Raw genomic sequence first — 18,775 nt, forward strand, 5'->3', positions numbered from 1 at the left:
ATGCCTTCATTTCATTGTTTATCCAGTCAACATTCAAGAGCAAGTTGTTCAGTTTCCATGAAGCTGTGCGGTTCTGAGTTAGTTTTTGAATTCTGAGTTCTAACTTGATTGCACTGTGGTCTGAGAGACTGTTTGTTACGATTTCCGTTCTTTTGCATTTGCTGAGGAGTGATTTACTCCCAATTATGTGGTCAATTTTAGAGTAGGTGTGATGTGGTGCTGAGAAGAATGTATATTCTGTGGATTTGGGGTGGAGAGTTCTGTAAATGTCTATTAGGTTTGCTTGGTCCAGGTCTGAGTTCAAGTCCTGGATATCCTTGTTAATTTTCTGTCTGGTTGATCTGTCTAATGTTGACAATGGGGTGTTAAAGTCTCCCACTATTATTGTGTGGGAGTCTAAGTCCCTTTGTAAGTCATTAAGAACTTGCCTTATGTATCTGGGTGCTCCTGTATTGGGTGCGTATATATTTAGGATCGTTAGCTCTTCTTGTTGCATTGATCCTTTTACCATTATGTAATGTCCCTCTTTGTCTCTTATGATCTTTGTTGCTTTAAAGTCTAATTTATCAGAGATGAGAATTGCAACTCCTGCTTTTTTTTGCTCTCCATTTGCTTGGTAAATCTTCCTCCATCCCTTTATTTTGAGCCTTTGTGTATCCTTGCATGTGAGATGGGTTTCCTGGATACAGCACACCAATGGGTTTTGTCTTTTTATCCAATTTGTCAGTCTGTGTCTTTTGATTGGGGCATTTAGTCCATTTACATTTAGGGTTAATATTGTTATGTGTGAATTTGATACTGCCATTTTGGTGCTAGCTGGCTGTTTTGCCCTTTAGTTGAGCTGGTACTTGTTGTTCCTTTATATGTGTAGAGCCTCTTTCAGGAGCTCTTGTAGAGCTGGCCTGGTGGTGACGAAATCTCTGAGTACTTGCATGTTCCCAAAGGATTTTATTTTTCCTTCACTTATGAAGCTTAGTTTGGCTGGATAGGAGATTCTGGGTTGAAAGTTCTTTTCTTTAAGGATGTTGAATATTGGCCCCCATTCTCTTCTGGCTTGTAGGGTTTCTGCTGAGAGATCTGCTGTGAGTCTGATGGGCTTCCCTTTGTGGGTAACCCGACCTTTCTCTCTGGCTGCCCTTAGTATTTTCTCCTTCATTTCGACCCTGGTGAATCTGACGATTATGTGCCTTGGGGTTGCTCTTCTTGACGAATATCTTTGTGGTGTTCTCTGTATTTCCTGGACTTGAATGTTTGCCTGCCTTGCTAGGTTGGGGAAGTTTTCCTGGATAATATCCTGCAGAGTATTTTCCAGCTTGGATTCATTCTCTTCGTCGCATTCGGGTACGCCTATCAAACGTAGATTAGGTCTTTTCACATAGTCCCACATTTCTTGGAGACTTTGTTCGTTCCTTTTTACCCTTTTTTCTCCAGTCTTGCCTTCCCGTTTTATTTCATTGAGTTGATCTTCGACCTCTGATATCCTTTCTTCTGCTTGGTCAAGTCGGCTGTTGATACTTGTGCATGCTTCACGAAGTTCTCGTGTTGCAGTTTTCAGCTCCATCAATTCACTTATATTCCTTTCTATTTTGTCCATTCTTGTTAGCATTTCGTCAAATCTTTTTTCAAGGTTCTTAGTTTCTTTGCATTTGGTTAGAACATGTTCTTTAAGTTCACAGAAGTTTCTTACTACCCACCTTCTGAATTCTGATTCTGTCATTTCATCACACTCATTCTCCATCCAACCTTGTTCCCTTGCTGGCGAGGAGTTGTGATCCCTTTTAGGAGGAGAGGTGTTCTGGTTTCGGGTGTTTTCATCCTTTTTGCGCTGGTTTCTTCCCATCCTTAAGGATTTATCCACCTGTCGACTTTGTAGTTGCTGGCTTTCAGATTGGGTCTCAGATCTTTCAGATTGACGTTCTGTTTGTTGATGATGAGGTTATTTCTGCTTCTTGGTTTTCCTTCTGACAGTCTGGCCCCTCTGCTGTAGGTCTGCTGAGGTTCACTCCAGGCCCTGCTTGCCTGGGGTTCACCTGCAGCAGCTGTTGAACAGCAAGGGTTGTTACCAGTTTTCTTCTTCTTCTATCTTTGTCCCAGAAGGATACCCGCCTAGTGTCAATCTGATCTCTCCTCTATGAGGTGTCTTTTTGGATATATAGGGGTCAGGGAGCTGCTTGAGGAGACGGTCTTTTCTTTATAGGAGCTCAAATGGTGAGCTGTGAGCTCTGTTGTTGTTCATTCAGAGCTGCTGGGCAGGTACTTTTAGGTCTGCTGCAGCAGAACTCATAAACTGCTTTTTGTTCCCAGGTGCTCTGTCCCAGGGATTTAGGGCTTTATTTATGAGTTTCCGTTATGCTGCTGCCTTCTTTTTTTTTTTTTTTTTTTCTTTTTTTCCTTCAGACCTGCCCAGCCCAGCAAGGAGGCAGCCTAGTCACTGTCGGCCTATAGCAGCTTTGCTGAGCTGCTGTGGGCTGCGCCCCGCTGCCGAGTGAACTTCCCTGCAGTCCTGTTTATATGGGTGTAGTTAGAACTGCTTTGGCGATGGTGGCCCGCCTCTGTTGGGGTGGAGTCTCTGCTGTGGCGTGTTGCCTTGGCAACGGCGGGCTGCCTCAGCAATGGCGGGTTGCCTTGGCAACGGCGGGCTGCCTCGGTAATGGCGGACGCCCCTCCCCCACAGAGCTGGACTGTCCCGGGTTCAGCTGCGCTGGCTGTGAAATTCTCAATCCAGAGTTTCTGGTTGCTGTTCTTTTATGGGGGTGGGGCCAGCCGAGCCTGATCGCCTGGCTCCCTGCCTCAGAGCCTTTTTTAAGTTGCTGTTCCAGTCGCCTGTTGAAGAGGCGCCGGGGTCTGTTTGTTTTCCCCTGCGGCCACTCACTGCGCTGGCTTAAACAGCGGCACTGAGGTTTGTGGCGCTTTTTTTTCTTTTTTTTTTTTTGCCCTGGAATCTACTGTCCTGGTTCTCTGCTCAGTCCCCTTTTTGAACCAGCGTATGGGCGACTTCCCGTGGCTCCAATCGCCAGCCTAAAGGGCACCCGGACCGGTGTATTTTGTACGGAGAACCGCGGCTCCGGGGCGCCGACAGAGCAGCCGCGCGGGGCAAAGCAGCGGCGCTGGCCGGCACAGCCGCGCTGGCGACCGTGGAGCACCTCTGCCCGGGAATTTCCTAGTCTGTGGGCAATAAAAACGCGGCGTCCACTCACCCTCTGCGCTTTCACTGGGAGCTGCAATCCTGAGCTGTTCCTAAACGGCCATCTTGGATCCCTTTTTTATACAGTGCTATTTCTCACAAAGACACAATATGCACATAGTTGTACCACTAAATACAAGTGGGAATGGTGCTTTTCACAATTAACTCAAATGATCCTTTTGTAAAATTTGTATCCCATCCCTAGGACTCCAGGCTCTGCTGGTTTTACTTCTAATGCTTCCACCAGGAGGACAACAATGGTTACATTGACTTAAGATCTGATGCAAATGTTTGCCTTTTGGGGTTTGTCATATAATGAAGCAAGCAGACAGAAAAGAAGGTTTAAGTGTTGTCTGGAACAATGGACCTCTCAATAGGAAATAGGAGTGCTGTAATTTAATACAGGCAGGGAGAAGCAGCTGAAATCCAAAGAATTCAAGGACACCTTATGGAATTGTATGCCCAGGGGTAAAAGTCAGCTTATGCAAGCAAGTCCTTCAGAAATGAAGGTAGGAGTCAACCTATTGAGTAAAGAACTGCAATCAGCCACGATGCTGGCTGAAAGCAAAGGGCATCTGTAATTCACAGTAGAGAAGAAAAATTGTAAATCTGAATTTTGGTCTGGACCATTTACAGAAGCAAGGACCACTTACAGAAGGGTGTTCATCCTTGATCTGACACATACACACACACACACACACACACACGCACACATTCCCCTACTTTCTGTCCACATCCTTTACCTTCCTTTTCCTTATTATTTTACATGAGGTGTTGTTATTGGTAGTGAACTTGAAAATTCCATTCACAGATCATGGAATATCAAGAAAGATCATGACAAGACGAGGACAATAGGACAAAAAGATATGACCTAAGGATCTTGAATTTGGAGCTGGATGCTGTAACAAATGAGAATTTAAGTTTATTCCCTTTGGGAATGAAATGAATATATTTTGGGTTGTAAAAGGTAAAACAACAGTGTTAGGTGGAGAGAAATTGTTTCCTGTTTTAAGTATAAAAAGAAGGGTATGCGTTGATTTTTCCAAGTACAGTTGTGAACTGTAGGAGGTGTTCTCTTTCTTTTTTCTCAGCTTCTGAGCCCCCTTCCTCCTCTGGAGAAATCCCCACTGTAAGCTGAGGCCCAATGCATGCTTTCCCAGCCTCCTTTGCAGCTAGAGCAAGAGTGTGGAACCTGAGCTCAGCCCTGCGGATGCTGCACTCAGAAGTCAGTGGGGCAGAGAAGCAAGGCCTATAGAGGAGCTGCTAAGGCCCTGGGCAGGTGGCACAACAGGAACAGGAACAAAAGCAGTGTTGCCAGCAGAGATGCCCAATGTCCTGAGACCACAGAGGAGGGGGCGTGCTATGGCATCCAATAGTCGTGGTTAAACTTAAGAGGATAATTCCACGAAGGAAGCTGGGTTCCAATCCTAACTCTTCTATCTTTTCAGCCTTCATTATTCTCAACTGTTTGCTAAGCTTGGGTCTGTGGCCTAACTGATGATGCTGTGGGCTACTCAAATACCTTTCCACAAAATCTTTCTACTGCAAATTTGACTAGAAAGGATTTCTGTTGCCTGTAAGCTAAAACCTTAGTGCAAAGAGGTTGGACTAGATGCATTATAAGATTCCTCCCAGCTTTAAAACTATATGATACTATAAAATTTATATTAGAATATATACAAAAAAATCCCAGATGATAAACATTCTCCCTTCACTAATCTTCTAATTCTTATTTAATATCATCTGATAGCTGTATTTATGTTTGTATATATATAAACATAAATACATGTTACACATACATACATATATATGTGTGTATGTATGTATATATGTATATAAATATACATTTATGCTTATTTATATGCTTATTTATATACATATACACATACATACACACACGCACATATATATATTTTTTCAGGGATAGTCCCCCAACAGAATAAGCTTCAAGTGCCTGGAGTTCTATTGTATCCACCACAGAAGTGGCATTTTGTAAAAGCTACCATTTTATTTCTCCTACTCCATGGCTTTATTCTCCTTCCTTTTTTTAACCATACCTGCTAAGTTTTTGCCTACCTAGCCCTGCAGCTTTATAAAGTCTTTGCAAAGTTTATGCCCAAAAGGTCAGTATTTCATTACTAAAAACTGCTTAGTAAAACCCCCTAAGAGGTTAGTAATAAAGACAGCAATAAAGTATATAATGGTTGCCTGCTTGTCACTCACAAATACTGTGTGAGATACTGGAGGACACAGCATCCTTTTCTGCGGAGGAAGACCTGCAAAGCATTTTACCTCTGCATTTAGGTATAAAGGTTGAATGGGAGAAACGTAATGCAGTTTAAAACAACCTTATGCTCCAGCAGAAACCTTCAAATATCTGTAGCACTAGTTATGTACCAAAATAAAAGTCTGTGTTACTGAAGAGGAGAATTTGAGAGATAACTGATTCTCAAAAAGATCATAGCACCTAGATGGTCTGTTTGGAATTACAGGATCTGTGATCATTTCCTTGACACATACATATGAAACAAAAATAACGGTGTGCACTAAAGGGATGGAATAATGCTCATTTTATACATTAAAAATGTATTCTAAAGCATTTCTGAAAGTTGTCTGGCCTCTACCAGACACATACATGCTGACATTCCATTTTATGACCTAAACAAGTAAATGCAACAGACAAATCAACTTAGCGTACAATGAAAATCCAGCATTTTTCAAATGAACCAAGATTTCCAAAATCAAAATCAAATTTGTAAACAACGAAGTAAAAGCAGCATAAACTACTCAGCAAACGACATGCTTCAATTGCTTGTGGTTTAGAAGGAACCACAGATGTACAGTCAACTTGGTGTACAGTCATCAGGAGCTAAATCATCATCCAAGACCTCTGGAATGACCCTCAGCTGTGCCATCTCTGCCCAGCTGGTACTCTGTCTGCCCATTGGCACAAGCTTGATTGTTCATTTTCACATCAAAATGGCTATATATTGCTTTGTCCAAAAATTTCTTAGCTTCTCTGGCAATCATGCTTACTTAGCTAAGCTCCATTTGATAAATACTCCAGTCATATCCAAATAATCTGTATATCCATGTCCCAATGTATGAACACACACATCTCCCACAATCAGTTGTGTTATACTGAGAAGCAGGTCATAAGTACTATTATTATTATTACTGTTGGCCACCAATGAGCTTTCTTTCCATCATTTAAATTACCGCTAACTTGCAAAACATTTCTAATATACATATAAAAGACAAAACAGACAGTCCTATTAAGAACTGTATTTGTTTAATGGTTCACAGTGATCTTCAGACTACATCATTTGGCACATCCATTTGGAATGGGGATTTGGTTGATAGAGACTTAATGAACAAGAGCATCCCCACTAATTTTGAGAAATCTCATGCTGAGAAGCAAAAACATGACAAATGTTTGTAAAAATTTCTGATTAAGTCCCTTTACTAAACATACTCTTTAAAGATCTCAAACATTAGACTGTGCACTCACTTTAAATATCTTTAATGCCTTCCAATACAACATGTTGAAATTTGCACATCGTTAAGAAAAGACATGGCAGATAGAAACATCTGGTTTTGTTACTTAGAAAATGCAACAACTGTCAATTCCCTTATGTTGGCAAGCACCTCAAAACACACACTAGATTTGCAAGGCCAATTTAGTGTTAGCAAGGCAGCTGGCTCTAGTCTCTTCCTTCCCAAATGGTCACTGACATCTTAAATTTCAAATGTTTACTGTTTTACAACACAGAAAAATGCTGTTATTTGGGAAAAAAAAACCCTAAATCTAGTGCTTTTTTTTTTTTTTCCTGTAGAAAGCAATGTTTTCTCCACTAAACACATACACACACTATATACATAACTGGGTGATTAGGAAAAAAAACATGCAAAATTTTTGCTTGAAGAGGTTTTCTGAAACTGATAAAGTCTTCCACGAATAAAAGTTTTACCTATATGACTTCTCTGAACTCAGTGAGGGTATTGCCTGGGAAAAGAGAAATTATGGGCATTTCTACAAAAAGTGGAATTGTCTCAAGAAACCAGTAGACGACTTTGGGCCCATACTTCAGAAAGTGTAGAGATAACTCTAGCACAGTGGTTCTTAAATTTTGCTGCACTTTAGAATCCGCTAAGAATTTCCCAAAAATGTGGGGGTCAGAATTTTCCCCAGAGATATGAATTGAGTTGTTCTGGGGTCTGGCCTGAGCATCAGGACTTTCAAAAGCTCCCCAGGTGATTCTAATGTAGCAAATAATGGAACAATAGCTGTTCTAGTATTACATGAGCATTGCCTGATAAAGTTCCTAGAACCTGTAGCATCTGTTTGTTGATTGTACTCAACTTCCATTTTTTTTTTTTTTTTGGTTATGAAATGATATCTAGAGGAACTAACTCCTTAGCTAAGTAAATCTGCCTTTAGAAATCTTTAAAATTATCTTCTGGAGTAAATTGTTAAAACATTTTAAAAACATTAAAATTAGCACAAAGGAGGTAAAATGAGAAAAGCAAGCTATTTTTTAAATTACAAAAAACAGCAATGGAGACAAGTAAATGAAAGACCACAATTATAATTATCCTTATTAAAGCAATAATTGGCAAATACAGAGGAAGAAGATTGTTAACTACAAGAGAGCTGAACTTCAGAAAAGTTAGAGACCGAACATTGCAATAAGCATTTTCAAAATGTCATAATGTAAAGGGAGAAAGGTCCCTGTGCTTGGAAGAATGGTCTAATTTCTGCTTGCTTGCTCTGCAACATTCACTGATAATAGAAAGCAATGATGCTAAGGATATACAACAAATGAGATATGACCATTATGTAGCCTAGCTTTCTACTCCTCCCTGTGCATAGAATCTGTCACTACCCAACATAAAGAATATTCAGTAAAGGAAGTTTCTGGAAACAGGGTAAGTGTTTAAAATCACCTGAAAACAAAATAAACATATACATCAAAGAATCACTGAAGCTGGAGAGAACTCTGCACTGCAGTGACCTGGGCACCAGCATTGTTCTCGACAAGGTTAGTTAGGACGTGCAGTCCAAGCCCTGCTGAAAAGAAAGAACAACCACTGTATGCGAAAGAGAGACAGTTTAGCTCTGGGCAGTGGGGGGGTCGGGGGACGGGGAGAAGACTTTGGGTAAAAACTACCAGGAGGGGAAAATGGCAAGGCTTTGGAATGGCTAGAAAGAAACCTCGAGTGTAGAGTTACAGAAACTAAACAATACAAAGAGTAAACATTGTGGTAAAAAAAATAATAATAATAAAAGACAAATATACGTTCTTATGTCTGTTTTGAAGACTGTCATTTGTTACCCCCAAAACTAAAGGTATCTTTCACTTAAGACTCATATTTTGATTAGTATTTTAACTTTTATACATTTCCCTATCCAATTTGCCCACCAATTTGAAGCCCACAGCAAGATCATCAATGAAACTGAAACTTGCCTGTGGCAAGCACCCCAACATCCAATTCATTGTTAAGTCATCAAAAATGAAAAGAAAACTACTAGAAATTAGGTAATAAAAACACAATATTTCAAACCTTACAATATGGCTAAAAATAGACAGAAAAAAAACCTGTAGCCAAATGAATTGATTATGAAATAAAATACATTGAAAACAAAATGTCTAAAGCTTTCAACCCAAGAGGCCAGAAAAAGCACAATAACATTCAGAGTCACGTTTCACTCTTTGTCTTCCTCAGACTCCATCTCCGATGACATGAGTCATCACCTCTAAGTCATGTCAATTCTTCACACACATCTGTCAGCTTTTGAAGCACTTCCGCTTCCCACTGCCACTTCCTTAGTTCAGATACTTTTTCTCACAGAGCTTACTGAAGGAAGCTTATAATTAGCTTCTTGGTCACCAATTTCTACCTATTTCAAAAATAATTTCTGTTCTCACCAGAAAAACAAAAAAAACCTGAACTTGTCTAAAGGACCTAGCAGAAGTCTAGAACTGCAAAGCTATTTGGAAGCATGTCCCAAGGCTGAAGGTTAAATTAGGTATATGTGTCAGCCCTCCTTAATAAAATTTCAAAAAAAAAAAATCAACAAAATTTCTAAGTGAAATTTGACATAAGAATAGCCAAGATATTTTTGAAAAGAACAATGAGTGAACACTTGTTCTACTAGATAGCAAAACAGAATAATTAAAACAGCATGGTATCAATGCAGAACTGCAAACATAGATCCGTTTTTACTTAGTCTAATCAAGAGTCCATATGGATATAAAAGTATAATTAGAAACATAATATATAACAAAGGTGACATTTTAAATCAGTGGGTAAAGATGAATCATTAAATAATTGGTGTTGAGATAGCTAGCTATCAATTTAGAACAATTTAGCTCATATCATTCATTAAAATAAGTTCCAGATGGCTACAGAACTAAATTTTAGAAGAAATATGAATAATATATACTATTTTTAAAGAATTAGGTAGGTTTATTTGCAGAGATGCCATGTATCATTTTGAAGTTTGTGCTTTACAAAAATGATCTATGACCAGAGGTACAAATGAAGCATGACATCCAGCTTTGCCTCTGCTTGTCAAGCTGTATGCCATGGTCCAGAAGGTAATCTTTTCCTGATTTGTCCACCTGAAGTAGGAGCTCTGTGCACTCTGCCACCAGAAGGAGGCATACTTTTCTAACTAGTGCAAAGGACTTACATGCCAGCAGCAACCTACAAAGAGAAGTTACTAGTAAATAGTTGATTTGTACATACATAAATGCCTTTTTTACACAAATGCTTGCTATAGACTGAATGTGTCTACTCAAAATTCATACATCGAGGGCCTAACCCCCAATGTGGCAGTATTTGGAGATGGAGTCTTTGGTAGTGGAGGCCTCATGGTGAGAGTCACATCCTTATAGGAAGAGACACCCAAGCCCTTGCTGACTGTCTCTCCCCACCATGTGAAGACAAAGCAAGAAGGCCCCACTCTGCAAGCTAGGAAGAGAGCCCTCACCGGAACCTGACCACGCTGGCACCTTGATCTTGGGCGTCTAGCCTCCAGAACAGTGAGAAAACAAATTTCTGTTGTTCAAGTCACCCAGTCTATGGCATTTTGTCATGATGGTCCAAACTAACTAGTACAGTGGTATTATATTGTTAAATGTATTGAGCTTTTTGTTGCTGCTCTTAAACTTCATTTTAATAGGTACATATAAAATAGATAGCATGTATGTATATGTGTTTAAAAATGATGAAAGCAATGACAGAGAAGAGACTGCATGAGGGTAGTGGTCAAGGACACTTTTGCTTTAACCTTTTAAAAAATTTATTAAAATATCCTTATTATTGCATGTTTTATTTAAAATATTTTAAAAATATTTATTTTAAATGTACCTATATATATGTACCTACATAAAATCAAGTTTAAGAACAGCAACAAAAAGCACAATACATTTAACAATATAATACCATTGTATTAGTTAGCTTAGGCCTTCGTGACAAAATGCCATAGACTGGGTGACTTGAACACAGAAAATTATTTTCTCACTATTCTGGAGGCTAGAAGCCCAAGATTAAGGTGCCAGCATGGTGAGGTTCTGTCGAGGGCTCTCTTCCTGGCTTGAAATGTAGCCTTCTTGCTTTAATATTTTGAGAAAAAGTATATTGGTATTTCATGCTATAAAAGTCAATTGATGGGAATCGTTTATATTTAATGAATACTGTTTTCCAGGCAGTCAATTTGTTACATTCAAAATATCATTTGATCCTTATAACAATCTTAAGAACTAGATACTGTTTATATCCTCAATGTACAGATGAGGAAACTGAAGTACAGGGAAGTTAAATAACTCATCCAAAGGTCACGCAGCTATAAAGGATAGAGCCAGAATTTTAATGACAATCTGATTCTAGAGCCTTCCCTCTTAACCTCAATGGCATGTTGAGAAATAAAAGCAGGGTATTAGGAAATTAGGCAGTTAGTGCAAACTGGGGCAAAAACAATTTTGATAAAATGATGAGGGCAAAAGACATAATTTAATAGATTGAGAGGGTATATCATTTTTTCATGTTGAACCACATGAAATTGCCAATATTCAACCATTTTGACCTATAAAAATGGAATTTATGCGGCTCAAACTAATATATCAGTTTATTTATGAATATTGTTTTTAAGAAATATAATATTATAATTTAAAAATAGAAAAGGGAAGTAAATGACAGAAGTTTTTAAAGCGTCAAACATATGCGTGCATTTTCTGAACACACATCTGGAAACCGCTTCAAACCATCTTATTCTGCTATGAAAAGAAGTGTCCATAGTTAAAATATTAAACACAAGGTTTATGAATTGTCTTTCAGTAGTACAGAAAAATGTTTTAACCAATCAACCAAATTTCTTAGTGCTACATAGTTATGAAAGAAGACAATTTCTAGTTAGTATCAAAAGCAAAAACTACCTGCAATTTTTGTATGTTGAACTCTATCTCCCTAAGTCACAAAATGAGGAATATATTTCTATGATATAATCAAAAATTTTCTGAAAATTATTTCTTTTGTATATTCTGATATTTTAAAGGCCTTTTCACTGGTTTCCCATTAGCAAATAAGCATTTGACTCATAATTATCTGAATCTACAGCATTTTAACAAGAATTAAACAAACAGATTATAGGCCTTTAAAAGTTGATCAACTCAGTCCTTAGAAGTTATCGAGTTCAATTTTACAGAGGACAAAACAGAGCCTTGTGGAGGTTACATGACAGACTCTCCCAAGGTCATGTACAATTCAAAGGAGAGTCAAGACTAAAACCTCGGTCTCCTGGCTCCTAGTCTTTAGTACTCTTTTTAGTATCTTATAATATGCCTATTTTTTCCTGTTATGTAATGTAGATTAATCTGATTTTCCTTTTCTTCTTTTTCAGCTGAAGTTCTGAATCAGCTAATCTTGATAATTATTGGGACAGGAAGCAAAAGACTGAAATGACACTGTAATCAAAGAAGCTCCCTGACTATGAGGGGTAATTTTAGTGGAAGCCTGTTTCCTAATGCCGGAACTACATATCTGTTCTGTTTTCCCCATTCCTTTTAATTTCTGTGGCTCTCTTTTGTTTTGCTGGGATAGCTTTAGACTGATCAACTTGCCTTTGCCTTGCTCTTTAGTATTTAGCTGTTTGGGAATTCTTCTTATCCACCTCCTTGTTTCTGACCTGTATCCACTTAGGTCTTGGTTTGGTTTGTTAATCAGTGTTCTCATTGGTGGCTTCACCTTTTAACCACAGCCCTGGCTTTGGTATATTCATAGTTCTCTCAATAATAGATTATACTAAACTCGAAAATCCTGAGGTACCTGGAAAATAATGTGCATTTCATCCAGAAAATCCTTAAGAATGCTTAGTATCTGTTTGAAACTCCAGATTCAAAGAAAATCTTTAAGAATTCTTAGCATCTGTTTGAAACTCCAGATTCAATCTACAGCCTTGGTGAGAGTTGGAGATAATTGTCCCATGGATCACAAAGGAACTTCCTAGATACAAGTGAACCTTATTGTATCAGATGGTCATGCCGTCCAAAGTTACATGTAAGTCTGAGGGGCGATTTTAAAAATAGGCTTTATTTGTTATAGTGATTTTAGGTTCACAGTGAAATTAAGAGTTCCAGAATTCTTTTTTTCAGTGACTAACTTAGGTAAATGTATCAAGGAAGCTCACTATTTCAAGGAAATTTACTGTAAATTATGTTACAAAATGAGATATCTTTCTTCTTTATCTCTTGTGAAAATCACTAAGGAGCTAGCTAAATTAGACAACTATGTCAGTTATCAATGTATTGTTTCACAGCTCTAAGTCCACTCTTCATTGCTCTCTGAAAATGGAGGTGGACCTTCTGTCTATCCCTTGGCACTGGCAAAATATTAAGCGGTATCAGGAAAGGGTGCTTGAAGGACACTGCAGAGAAAGAGAATTTCCTTCCTGGTTTGTGTGTTTATGCCTTCTTGTTCCTACGGTATAGCAGCCAGCAGCACTTGTAGGGGACACAAGTGTTGCTGTGTTCATGGAGTTCCAATGGCACACCCATGATCAGTGTCCCATCAAATTTCAGAGGTACTTCCATACTCAGATTTCCACTGAGCCTTGCAAACATTTCAATAGTTAGTGTCCAGTGTTGTCCTGCCTGCACCCAAGTTGGGTGTTCCCTGTTTGCCTAGTGACTATTGAACTAGCTCTGCTTAACCCACTCAAGAACTTCTCCACCATTCCGAGGGTCATAATCATAGCTTCTATAGTAAGGTCTGAATCCCAACCATGGAGAGGACTCCTCAATTCCAAACTTGTTTCTTCCATGGGAACCCTTCTTCAGCCCTAGGGTATTTTTTAGCATGCTATTTACTTATTTATATAAAAAGGATTTCCTGTTAGAGTTTCTCATTCTTTCTATTAAACTTTTCCTGTTCATTTCCCTGTTTTTTGTCTCCTGACTGACCCTAACTGATATAGTAACTTTGCAAAAAATAACTTAAATCTCTTATTGTACTCATATGTAAAATGAGGAGACTGGGCTATTTGATCTCAAATGTCCTTTCCAGTTCTAAAATTACATATTACCAGGAAACTCCAGTTTTTTCATGTATTGAGCATGCCCTAAGTATGTTATAACAAACACTACACAGCACTGTATAATTGAGGTATGTAATTGTAAACCACCTCCAAATTTCAAAGACTAGTTTGAAGAAAAGAATGTAAAATATCTCATTGATAATTTTTGTATTGATTTCGTGTTGAAATGATAATATTTGGGGGTATATTAGGCTAAATAAAATATACTATTACTAAATTTTATAACATGGATAGAATATTTAAAATTACACACGTGGTCACGTATTTCTGTTGCATAGCGCTAGTATATACTGTGTTTGGGTACTGTCTCCCCACTCTCCGTCACAGTAAATGGGTCTTTCTTCTTATTTGAATAATGTTTTCCCCTTCCTGGGTCAAAAGACAGTTACAGCAGCAGCGACTATTATTTTATGCACATAGTGGGTAATCAAATACTATCAAATCCTCTGTGAGGGTTTTAACTAGGAAGCTATCTAAGGAACAAAATGAAAAACCAGAGGTTCATGTACAAATATGAGAATTTAAAATGCATTATAGATATCATTGTATCCATTTGTGAATATAAATATTGACGGAATACATTAAGTATAGAAAAATGTTCCCTCTGATATTATTTATTCTAACACATTACAAAAGACTCCATTCACCACCTCTATTACCACGCAACTTAAAATTTTCTTTTACCTTTCTCTGTCTTTTAGTGACTGTTCAGCCATTAATTTCTTCAGTTCTTCTAGGCGCTGAAGATCTCTCATTTCCATTTCTTGCCACTTCTGTTGTTTCTTAGCCCAGTATTTTTTAATCTATTGTATAAATGTTACATAAAATTTAAATTAACAACAGATATGTAAAAATGGGGGGAAAAGCCATAACATTATCCATTGGTTCATATTACAAAATTGAATTTAAAGGGCACTTCATCTTTTTTGTTTCAATAGATATGCTTATAATATATTGGCAACAGAAAAATAAATTAAAGCATGAAGATATATGCCCTGAGAAACTGCAAGGTTTAACAATTTCTGCAGTGAATGGAAATATAACTTGTGCTGAGACCTAAGGTTTTAATTTATGGCTAAAATAATTGACTTTCCAGAGAACCACAATAAAAGTATGTTATTGTCTCTAAAGTATATGATCTACCTGTTACTCAAGAATATTTTTATCTTCTTATGGTAATGCAGTCTTTAACAAATATAGCATTAAAACTATTTTTACTCTAAAAGCATTAGTTTATTTATGCTAATGGACAGCAGGATGTTGAAAGCTTTATGCTTCTGGGGAAGTGGCAGGAGATAGGTGGGAGGAAGGAGGTAAAGAGCAGATTAGCAGGGTTGTGGTATAAAGTAGTTCTGACTTATGTGGTAAAATAAAGGTCAAGCTTATCAAGTGCACAACGGTGAAAGCAATGTTATTGTTAGGCCTGTTTCACTTCCCTCTTCTGGAAATGGAAGCAAAATGAGAAAACCAGAAGTACATACGGGCTGTTTTCAGGGAGCTGAAACTCTTATTCAGGATTTCCCAATGTGATGGGATAATTAATGTTTATTTGACAGAGGCCCATTCCACCACTCTGGCCTGCCATGTTGAGTCTGGGTCAAGAGACTGGCTCTTGCAGGCGAGCACCTCAATGGTAAACGATGAGTGACGACTGGCAGCAGGGGTCTGCTGTAGAGGCTGGGCTAGCCTCACCCCTGAGGTGGCATTTCCTCTTTGGAGAGAGAAGTGAATAGGAAAATCTAAGTGGTTTCCTGACTTGCCCTAGCAACATGGTCTCTGATTTCTGGGAGAACCAAAAGAAGCATCCCAAGCACCATAGCCAAAGACACAGCAACTCTGCAGCCACAACAGCAATATCTGTTCACTGTTTAATGAATAACTAAATAAGCCCAATGTGCAGTGATATACACTCCAGAGATGAAGGAGCTCTGGATTTAGAGAGAACAGAGATAAAGCTAGAAAGGCAGCAGCCCCAACGATGATGGAGAGTGAGAGAGAGGGTGGGTGTAGGAGAGAGAGGAAACATTGATTGATAAGGAGTGTTCCAGAGTTCTAACTGTGTAGAATTAGTAGAAGGTATATTTTAAATGTCTAACTGATAAATGCCAGGAAATTCTACTAATGACAGACATGGAAATGTTAGCAATGATTATATCATCTCCATCTGGGAATTATAAACAATCTTTATCTTATTCTTTTCTGCATTACCTTATTTTTGCAATGAATATGTATTTCTTTTACAATCAGCAAAAAAAATTAAGCTACTTCAAAACAAAATTTTTTTAAAAGAAAAGATATTGAATCAAAGAGTATTTTTCTCTGGGTTAAAACAGACCAGTAATATTTCCTTACTCCCAGGATTGGCCTTAGAGGAAGTCACTGGCTCTTTTGTAGACAATCCCTTGGCCACAACCTGGGGTTGCTGGCATCCTCAGATTTCTGACACCACTTGATACACTGTCCTATGCAGGCTCCAGATGTATGTATGTTATTCCTGGAGCTTTTTTCAATCTCAAGACCAATTATTTCCATCTTTGACTCTCTGCTATCTTCAGGCATTGCTATAGTATAAATGTTTCTCTCTCTCTCTCTCTAATCCTTTTCAGTGTTTTCTATTGGGTCCTTCAGAAAACCATTTCCCTGTTTTCACTGAAATTCTCTTGAGTGAAGGATACTCATATTCTGATACCCCATGTGCCATGGGGCTGAGGAATAGCTTGGGCATTTTCCTTATTGTTAACTGCCAGTTTCAGACCATTATGATAGATACAATTCCTTCTCCCTTTGGTGTTACCTGGATATAGCACCTTCTACCTGTCTTTGCCATTGGCATGTGTAAATTTCCAAGTCATTCTCAAATTCACATCAAGAATTCAGACACTCGAGTCACAGCCTTCTCAAACACAGGCAACTTCAGCCTGTCTGAATGCCCTTCCAACCTGTTATTCTCATAATTCCGTGACTTCCTCATTCTATGGAACTTCTTCCTCCAGGATTCTATTATCATTGAAAACAGTTCCAACTCAGCAATCTTGAATTATAACAATAGACTCTGTGACCAGAACCGACCCTCCCACTTCCCATCATCCTTTGGGCTCTGATTATATAATGCTGTTTCCCTAATGCAGGTCTCATCACAAGGCTTTCCTAATTAATATACTTTTCTTCTCTCCCACTAGGCTGCAAGAATTGTGATATATTCAACACATATGTGTCTAAAACATAGCATGTACTTAATAACCATTTGATTGATGACACAATTGTGCAAACTAGTACTAAATTTATGGTTTCAATTGACTCTTAAATGACAATAACCATTCCATTTGTGAATTCCGGGACAATGCCTCTCAATTTCTCATATTGACATTCTAAAACCTGTTCAATATGTTCAGCTCCATGCCTGCTGCTATTTCCTCAGTTTCATCAGAGCAAATAGAAGCGCTACAAGATACCTTTCTTAATGTCCAGCCCGATAGAAGAAGAGGTATTCTTCTTTCTGTTCAAGACTAATGCTTCACCAGGGCCGCAGATCCCATTCCCAATTCCACCGTATTCATAGCCTCCCTCCTCACCTGCCCCCTCTCTCCCCTGTACCTTCAGCTTCTTGCTCTTTGCTGCATCCTTCTCACATGGAATTAAACATAATTTTATCCCATTAAAATAATTTAGAAATTCTTTAGAACCCCAAGATTGTAGCATTGTACCTTTCATTGTTCTTCTTTGGCCAAGCATCTTAGAATACTTGCTTTCTTTCATGTGCACATCTTCTACTTTACTCCTCACCCGTGGTATTCCTCCCTCTGTAGTCCATTCCAAAGTCACTGCTCTCACCAGTGACTTCCGAAGGATAAGATTAAATATCCTTTTCAATTACAATTTTACTTGATGTCTCTGTGTATTTTATTCCATTAACCCTTACCTATAGTATTAAACTGTTATTGACTTTGAAGCTTTGATATTCATTTGTTCAACAATTATTTATTGAGCACATAATACTGGTGCCTGAAAAGAAATAAAGACTCTGCCTGGTGGAATTGAGACTTTCTAGAAAGGGAGAAAGCCAGTAAATGAATGAATGAATAGGATATCACATGTTGTATTAACTTCTAAGAAGGGGATAAGTAGGATGATAATTTAGAAAAAATTGAGTAGAATTAGTAGAAGGTATATTTTAAATGTCTTAAATAGAACATTTGGATGAAATGCCATTTGGCCGAAAACCTGGTAGATGAGAGTAAAACACCCATGGGAAGAGATGGAGGGGAGTACTTTGGGAAGAGGGTGCAACAGCATTGGACAGGGAAGACCTCACATATGTTGGGAACTGGGAAGAGGCCAGGGAGCTGGAGCATGTGGTATAAGTTAAGACTAGAAGCAAGATTGGAGAGCTGCCTGGGGGTTAGATGATTGGGCCAGGATTTAGCTCTAGAAACAAGGAAAAGCCATTGAAGTGGTTAAAGCAAATAGTAGCATGGTCTGACTTACATTTTAAAAAGAGAGCTCTGTCTATTAAGTGGAGCATGGAGAGTAGAGAAGCTAAGGAGAAACAGGGAAACCAGACAGAAGGAAAAGGCAAAGGTGGTCCCTTAGACTCAGGAGATGGGAGTCAAGTATTCAGATCTGAGATGTGCTTTTGAGTAGAATCAGAGGGTTTATTGTGGGATTCCATGTGAAGATTGGAGGAAAGAGTAATCAAGGATGATTCCTAGGTTTTTGCTTGAACAGCTGGTTGAATGGTGATACTAGTAACTGAGGTAGATGATTGGGAGAATAACAGGCTTGGAAAAGGAAGACAATTTGGAGCTCAGTTTTGAACACATAACACTTGACAGGCCCAGAAGGCTTCTAAGTGGAGGGGCCAGACAAACATCTGAAGGCACAAATGGGTGGCTTAGGGAAGAACTCACGGCTGGAGACCTAAATAAAGGAGATGGCCACATAAACAGTATTTGATGCCATAGGACTGGATGAGATCTCAAGGATGAGGATGTAAA

The 18,775-nt window shown here is 38.6% G+C and overlaps 1 protein-coding gene across 5 annotated transcripts in view; it reads right to left on the reverse strand.

Moving 5' to 3' along the window:
* The window catches only part of CCDC148 (coiled-coil domain containing 148), a 204,631-nt gene that overhangs the window by 48,506 nt on the left and 137,350 nt on the right, over positions 1 to 18,775 (reverse strand). For all 5 annotated transcript variants that reach the window (XM_032286471.1, XM_032286469.1, XM_032286473.1 and 2 more), the window contains one exon: positions 14,466 to 14,584. In XM_032286471.1, the coding sequence (XP_032142362.1) occupies positions 14,466 to 14,584 (119 nt within the window). The remainder of the gene's footprint in view (positions 1 to 14,465; positions 14,585 to 18,775) is intronic.

The sequence above is a fragment of the Sapajus apella genome, unplaced genomic scaffold (assembly GCF_009761245.1).
Source record: "Sapajus apella isolate SASKATOON/1434 unplaced genomic scaffold, GSC_monkey_1.0 scaffold18, whole genome shotgun sequence".
Lineage (NCBI taxonomy): Eukaryota > Metazoa > Chordata > Mammalia > Primates > Cebidae > Sapajus > Sapajus apella.